The sequence below is a fragment of the Trichomycterus rosablanca genome, chromosome 26, assembly GCF_030014385.1.
Source record: "Trichomycterus rosablanca isolate fTriRos1 chromosome 26, fTriRos1.hap1, whole genome shotgun sequence".
Taxonomy (NCBI): Eukaryota; Metazoa; Chordata; class Actinopteri; order Siluriformes; family Trichomycteridae; genus Trichomycterus; species Trichomycterus rosablanca.
The window spans coordinates 25,001-32,535 of NC_086013.1; the positions used below are offsets into that span (position 1 = coordinate 25,001).

A 7,535-nucleotide genomic window follows, 5' to 3' on the forward strand; every position below is an offset into this window, starting at 1 on the left:
ACACACACACACACACACACACACACACACACACACAAGATTCAGTATTCACCAATCCAAGTATTCACACCCCTATATAATAATAAAACAATAATAATTAGTACATCTATTAATGAAACTTACGTGTCATTGGGTGTAAACAGGAACCAGTGAGTTTAGAGCAGAATGACAGATTCAGATACTGCAGCTTTACTAACATACTCAGTACTGATAGTCCTTTATCTACAACACACACACACACACACACACACACACACACACACACACACACACACACACACAGTTACACTCAGTGCTAATATCTTAATAGTTTGTTATCTACACAGATTAGTGTTTGATTTAAGTTGGCAGTCACATTACTAATTAACAATGTGTTTCGATGCCACATTTAAAAACAAATGCATTAAAGTGAAAATAAGAAACACACACGATGGTTACTGGTACCTGTGATAAGAGCAGAGTTAGCCAGGTTCAGGTGGGTCAGGTGGGTGAATGATGCGAGCTGCTGCAGCAGGGTGTTGGTGGTGTATGGGTAGCTGTTTAGCATTAGCTTCCTGATGGAACAGCCCACAAACAGCTGAAGAGTCCGCGCACTCAACACGCGCTCCGAAATCAAGTGATCCAACAGTCGCTCAGCTAGTTCAGGGGTCAAACCCGAAAAACTGCTGACGTACTGCTTACAGGGAGCTGAGAAATACAGACAGTGAACTATTGTAGAAAGTGTGAGTGTGTTTTGTACTGTGTGTGAGAAGGTGTGTAAGCAAACATGTATATGTGTAATTCTGACCAGTAATCAGGAAGACGGCAGCACTGGTTGCCATGGTAACAAGTTTAGGGACTCTGTAGGTTTTGCTGTGTTGGGGAAGAGGATCAGAGCGATGAGGAGGAGAAGGATGAAGATCAACTCTTTGTAATCGCTGCAGTGCTGCATCACCAGGTAAACGTGCACCCCCTACTGGATCCTCATCCCCCCTTACACACACAAAGACATACCTTTATATCCATAAAATTATATACAGTGGGGGAAATAAGTATTTGATCCCCTGCTGATTTTGTAAGTTTACCCCCTTACAAAGACTTGAACAGTCTATAATTTTTATGGAAGGTTTATTTTAACAGAGAGAGACAGAATATCAACAAAAAATCCAGAAAAAAAACATTAAATAAAAGTTATAAATTAATTTGTATTTCATTAAGGGAAATAAGTATTTGATCCCCTACCAACCAGCAAGAATTCTGACCCCCACAGACCGGTTATGTGCCCATGAGGCACACAAATTAGTCCTGTCCCTGTATAAAAGACTCCTGTCACAGAATCTTCCGTTCAAATCTCTCGACCACCATGGGCAAGACCAAAGAGCTATCAAAGGACGTCAGGGACAACTTTTATTTAATGTTTTTTTTCTGGATTTTTTGTTGATATTCTGTCTCTCTCTGTTAAAATAAACCTTCCATAAAAATTATAGACTGTTCAAGTCTTTGTAAGGGGGTAAACTTACAAAATCAGCAGGGGATCAAATACTTATTTCCCCCACTGTAAATACAGTTATTAATATTTACACACAAACACACACACATATATACAAACCTATTATCTATACATATATACACACACACACACACACACACACACACACACACATAAACACAACACTGAGTGATCCGCGAGTTCGGATCAGACGTGCTGTTGAATACTAATATTTTGTGTGTGTCTGTGTGTATTATATAAACATATGTGTTTATGTGTGTGTGTTTATGTACCTGAGTCGGTTTCCATGGTCGGGCCAGTGATGTTGATTTTCGTCTCTCATCTCATTAAATAATGGAAAGGGAGGAACCAGCACTGCTTGCTCTTCATCCTCTTCATCTTCAGGTATCAGTCTGTGTCCACGTCCTAACAATAAGAAAACAAACACACACAATGTGTTTAAAAAACATTCAACATGTAAAGATAACACAAATAATTCTGGAGACTGAACACACACTGTTCCAAACACCAGTCCAGACCCACACAACAACCTAAACACCACCAGCAGAGATGAGCCAACAAGCAACTAACACCAGCCCCAACTCGGCATCAAATACCATCCCAGTAAACACCAAACACTGACCCCAAATCACCCCAACACCAGCCCAGCAGCACAACTAAATAAAGAGCCCAACACACCAGTATTCAATCATGCAGCACACCCTGCTGTTGGGAGGGCAAAGTCTACACTCACTACACACACTCAACTGATAATCACACTAATGTGGTTATGGTAGAGTGTGCAATATATACAATCCTGCAGACACAGACCGGTGAATACAGCCAACTATCACATTAAACATCAGAATGTGGAGAAATGTGATCTCAGTGATTTTAAGCGCGGTATGATGTTGAGTTCAGCCGGGCCGGTTTTTAAAACTGCTGTGGGATTTTCACCTCATTTTAATCAAGCCCTTTTTTTATTTGATTCTTTTTATTTTTATTCTTTTATTTGTATTATTCTATTTGTGCAATGTTCTGTCCTGTAAAGCACTTTGAACTCCTGTTGTATGAAAGGTGCATCATAAATAAAGATTATTATTATTCTGTGTGTGTGTGTGTGTGTGTGTGTGTGTGTGTGTGTGTGTGTGTGTGTGTGTGTGTGTGTACCCCAAACATGAGGAGATTCAGCAGGTGGATCTATGATCGCCTCCTCTGCTGCCGCCTCATCTCGGTGCTGCTGTGGAAACAGTGGTGACGCTGCCGGGGGGTTTAACTCCACTGCACTGTTCTGTACAGGGGGGTCGGTGTGGACAGGGTCAGTGTTACTATCAGCAGGGGGGGTTCGTATCTGCAGGACCAAAGCTGCATTGGGTGAGAGTCCTAAAGAGAACAAAGAATCGCACAACTCTCTCTCACTGAAACTCCGCCGCGGGAAGCCATGAAGCAGTGAAAACGCGGGGAGAGACGGGCGGAGACTGGTCACATGATCAACCACATCACTCAGCAGGGCATTGCTCGGAAAACACACACGCAGAGATTCACCTGAGGGGAGACGGACCTACACACACACACACGTTCCACCCACGTTATACACAGGTTACACACAGGCACATTCTACGTTCATCACACTCGTTCTGCTCTGCACTCAGAAATTAAATCTTATTCTGCATTATGACATTGATTTGATGTTGATTTGATTTTGTGAACGGCAGAGATCAGGACAGAGATATCAAATGATTTATTAGGACGTCATGCTGAATTAGGTGTACAGGTATGAAGGGCCTTGGTAAGTGTCTCTCTAAACGAGCTCCAACAGTTCCAGTACTGAGATGGATGAACAACCATCTCTACACCCTCCATAAATCAGACCTTAATGAAGGAGGTTTAATGGAGGTCAGTGTTGATTGAAAGGCAGATGAGGACCGTAAGCTAGTGTATGAGTGTGTGTGCACTAACCATCAGTACAGTGGTATTACTGCTGACAGGTTCTTCGTGTTTCTTTGATTCGGTGCTGGTAGATGAAGTGCTGGAGCTGCTGGTGTGTTTCTCCTGCTGAGCTTGACGGTCGTCTGCTATTCTTTTTAGGATCAACTCTTTCTCCTTACACACACACAGCACACAGAGGTGCACATGAATAGATGGACAGATAAATACAAACTTCATTTTGCAAAATGCAAGAAAAAAACTCTAATCTGTGATTTTTAAAACATTTAATAGACAAAATTTAAAAAGTAAAAAAGATTTATAATGTATTTACTAATCAAATACACTGTATTTAGCAAATATAAAGACATTTAGAATTTGATGGAGTAACCTAACCCTAGACATAAGCATGTTTAGATGAAGAGGCATACCTGCTGATGCTGTAACCTGTGTGCTCGAGCGAGCTGGGCGTCTCTCTCTCTCTGCTGAATAATAAATCCATCATTGTGTTGAAGGCGAGATTTTATTGGTTCACGTTCTACTAAAAATTTAATGAAAAACTTGAATTTACAAAATATCAACATTTGCACATTACCCATTGTAGCTGTAGGGGAGGGCTGACGGAACAGTGGAGGGGAGAGAATCGGTGATGTCGCTGCTTCAGTACTCTCTAGTGTTATAAGAAAAATGTAAAGAAAAACTTGAATTTACAAAATATCAACATTTGCATTTACAAAATTAACAGAAATTACAACAATAATGATGAACACAATAACAACTAGAGAGTGCATTTCCAGAGAAAATGCGAGTGTGATTGCAGTGCAGCGTATAAGCAGGTGCGCGTATCCCCATGCTTTATCCAACTCGGGGTGTCATCAGTGGGCTTTACGATTTAGAGTTGGAATGGTGTTGATATCTCAAACTTTCAAAAAATTAATGGAAGTGAATGGGACTGAAAACCGGGCATGGCAGGTGGGTGTGGGTTCGAATCCCCATACTATATCCAAGTCGAGGCGTCATCAGTGGGCTTCATGATTTAGAGTTGGAACAGCGTTGATATCTCAAACTTTCAAAAAATGAATGGAAGTGAATGGGTCTGAAAACCGGGCGTGGCAGGTGGACATGGGTTTGAATACCCATGCTGTATCTGAGTTGGGGTTACATCGGTGGGCTTTACGATTTAGAATTGGAACGGCGTTGATATCTCAAACTTTCAAAAAATGAATGGGAGTGAATGGGGCCGAAAAACGGGCGTGGCAGTTGGGTGTGGGTTCAAATCCCCATGCTGTATCTGTGTCGGGGTTACATCAGTGGGCTGTACAATTTAGAGTTGGAACGGCGTTGATATCTCAAACTTTCAAAAAATTAATGGAAGTAAATGGGACTCTTATAGGTTAAATAAAGGTTATAGAAATAACCATTAAATAACCATTAAAAAAAAATGAATGGAAGTCAATGGTATTGCGCAATCTATGATCGGCTGTGTGTCATTTACAGCTTTCAGGCATAGTGCACTTACACAGTGCTCACACTTCGGTCCCTCCTTTAGCATGTAGCCATTGCCATTGATTTGAATGCATTCGTTAGCCTTGAACGGATATAAATATCTTCTTTTCTGTTGCAACGCGAACGATATGACGCTCACTGCTAAGTGTTACTGTCTTATAATTTCATTCTGTGCAGCGTTTTCACCTTAAAAATCACTAATACTTTAGTTACAGACCAAAATAAGTCAGATTTTTTGGCGGCGGCCATTTTCTGTTCTCAGAACGGACTGAAGATTCCGCCTACGTCATCACGTTGACGTTCTGTGGAAAGCCAAAGGTGTCAAGATTTTTGTCCAAAAATTCGGGCAAATACGGGCATAAATGCCACACGGATGGGCGTATCCGGATGATTTTTTGGATTTGGGCGCTAATTAATGACCCGGTCGATCAAGGGTTGGAACGGCGTTGATAGCTCGAAATTTTTTTCAAAATGAATGGGAGTCAATGGGGAAAAACGGGCACCTTAAAACGGGCACTGTGCCCACAGTGTTGGTTCGATCCAAAAGCTGTATACAAGCGCTCTATTCCCGTATGGGCCGGACGATTTGGCGCTGGAACGGGGTCGATATCTCGAAAACTGCGGGAGAAGAAGCACGGACAAAAAACTGGCAGAATAATAATAATATATTGAAAACGAAAATAACAACTAGAGAGTGCATTTCCGGAGAAAATGCGAGTGTGATTGCCGTGTGCCGGTCGGCGGGCGTGCGCAGGTCGGGGGCGCGCATGCGTTTAGAAGTGGTGCGGTGCGTGGGGTGTGAATACTTTCTCCCAGACAGGCCACTGTATCTGTGCACAAGCTGTGGTGTGAGCACAAGTTCACTCTGTGTTTGAAAAGCTAAAAATGTCAATAAATGCATTTGTGCACGTTTTTACTGCATACAAATCACTGCTCATTCAATTATATGTGAAAATAAGTGCAGTGGACATTGTTTTTGAGCACAATCTGAGCGGGGGGGGGTGTGATTTACAATTTTACAGGCAGAAATGCACTAATTCTGGTGCACATTGTTAGGTTTTTCGGAACATAAAAACGTACATTTAATATGGGAAGTTTTACGGCATTTTCCAGGCTTTACGACATCCAGGCCGCATGGTCTTCTGTCCAACATGTCGCCGGCTAGGCTCTCTCCCTGACTCCTACCGAGGGGGGGAGGCAGAGCCCGGGGCTCTTTAGCACATTTCATTGGCTCCAACAGCAGCGGCAGAGGAGGAGCCTAGACTAGTTTAAAAAAGAACGGCGCGAACAGAAGGGCTCTCTTTCTTACGTGGTTTTTCTAGACTGCAGGAGGAAGGTGCGTCGGTCGGCTTAGCTCTGATATATATTCACAGATTATTTTTACACTTAATAAAGTGTTTTAAAGAGTACTTTCTGGACTTCCCGACTGCTTTCTTCAGGACCTTTTTGAACCAAAAGATTCATCCTAACAAATGGTAGCCAGAGGATGGTTCAAGAGGTCTGAGAATTGCATCAGAATTAATTCAGCTGACTGAGGTAAGACCAGGAATTCTGAAAAATCTTTTGTACTCAGTACAAGGCGCGCCTACTTAAGGTAAACAGACGTTCTCTGTATATATATTAGCTGCATTTATTATTTAGCGTACTGAGTGTGAAAGTGAATCTCAGAATCCGTAAGTGTCTGATTAAATTACTAAAGTATCATTAGATAGTTTAAAACTGTGAATATATGTTGGAGCTAAAATGTGTGTTTCCTGATATCTGAGTTCGAACCAGACCGGTTAAAATAAATGGTAAAGGCGCCATGTGTTCGGCAGCGGCTGGGCCCGGGACACAATTGAAGGGAAAGGACGCTTGTCTGTTTTGGTAACGAAGCGAACCTAATTCGAGTGTAATAAATTCTAACGAATTCGTCTGTTTCGGTAACGGAATTCGGGTAATTTGATTATTAATCTCAAAGGAGTCTGGCTGTTATGGAAACGAGACTCGGCTAGTTCGTCTGTTTCGGTAACGGAATTAGCCTAATTCGGTCGTTCTAAAATTCTAACTAGCCTGTCTGTTTCGGGAACGGGGCTGGAATAATTTGATTATTCTAAAGTCTAAATTCGGTTCGAAAAACAGTACATCAGGAGTTTTGTTTGTCTGTGAAACCGTGTGCTGGATGCGCAACGTGGTTTCTTTTGTTTGTCGGCGCCATTTTGTTTCTTGAGAACGCAGCGTGGTTTTCTGTCTGTCCACCATTTTGGCTCTGGGAGAGCTGAGCGTGGTTCTCTGTCTGTCCACCATTTTGGCTCTGGGAGAGCTGAGCGTGGTTTTCTGTCTGTCCACCATTTTGGCTCTGGGAGAGCTGAGCGTGGTTTTCTGTCTATCCGCCATTTTGACTCTATGTGAGCAGCTTGCCGTATCTTGTCCATCGGCTATCTTTGTCTTTGTACGCCTGGATTGGGTAAGTGCTGCAGTTAATTTTATAATTTAATCTGATTTTATAATCTTAAGATAACTGAGTTAAGATGAAGTATTTATGGTACCTTATTAAGTGTGTTTTAAGGTAGATAGCGTTCTTAAACTTTAAGGTTCTTAAACCAGGAAAGGGGGTACTTAGAGTGGAATTCATCCATGTGTGACATAGGACATT

The 7,535-nt window shown here is 42.0% G+C and overlaps 1 protein-coding gene across 1 annotated transcript in view; it reads right to left on the reverse strand.

Annotated features, from left to right (window-relative positions):
* The window catches only part of LOC134303517 (uncharacterized), an 11,260-nt gene extending 7,363 nt beyond the window's left edge, over nt 1-3,897 (reverse strand). Inside the window, exons 1-7 of the mRNA XM_062988948.1 lie at nt 3,826-3,897; nt 3,428-3,571; nt 2,639-3,029; nt 1,762-1,894; nt 788-972; nt 445-687; nt 124-222 (exon numbers count right to left, since the gene is read on the reverse strand). Of these exons, the coding sequence (XP_062845018.1) occupies nt 124-222; nt 445-687; nt 788-972; nt 1,762-1,894; nt 2,639-3,029; nt 3,428-3,430 (1,054 nt within the window). The 5' untranslated portion in view covers nt 3,431-3,571; nt 3,826-3,897. The remainder of the gene's footprint in view (nt 1-123; nt 223-444; nt 688-787; nt 973-1,761; nt 1,895-2,638; nt 3,030-3,427; nt 3,572-3,825) is intronic.
* Nucleotides 3,898-7,535: the final 3,638 nt, after the last annotated feature.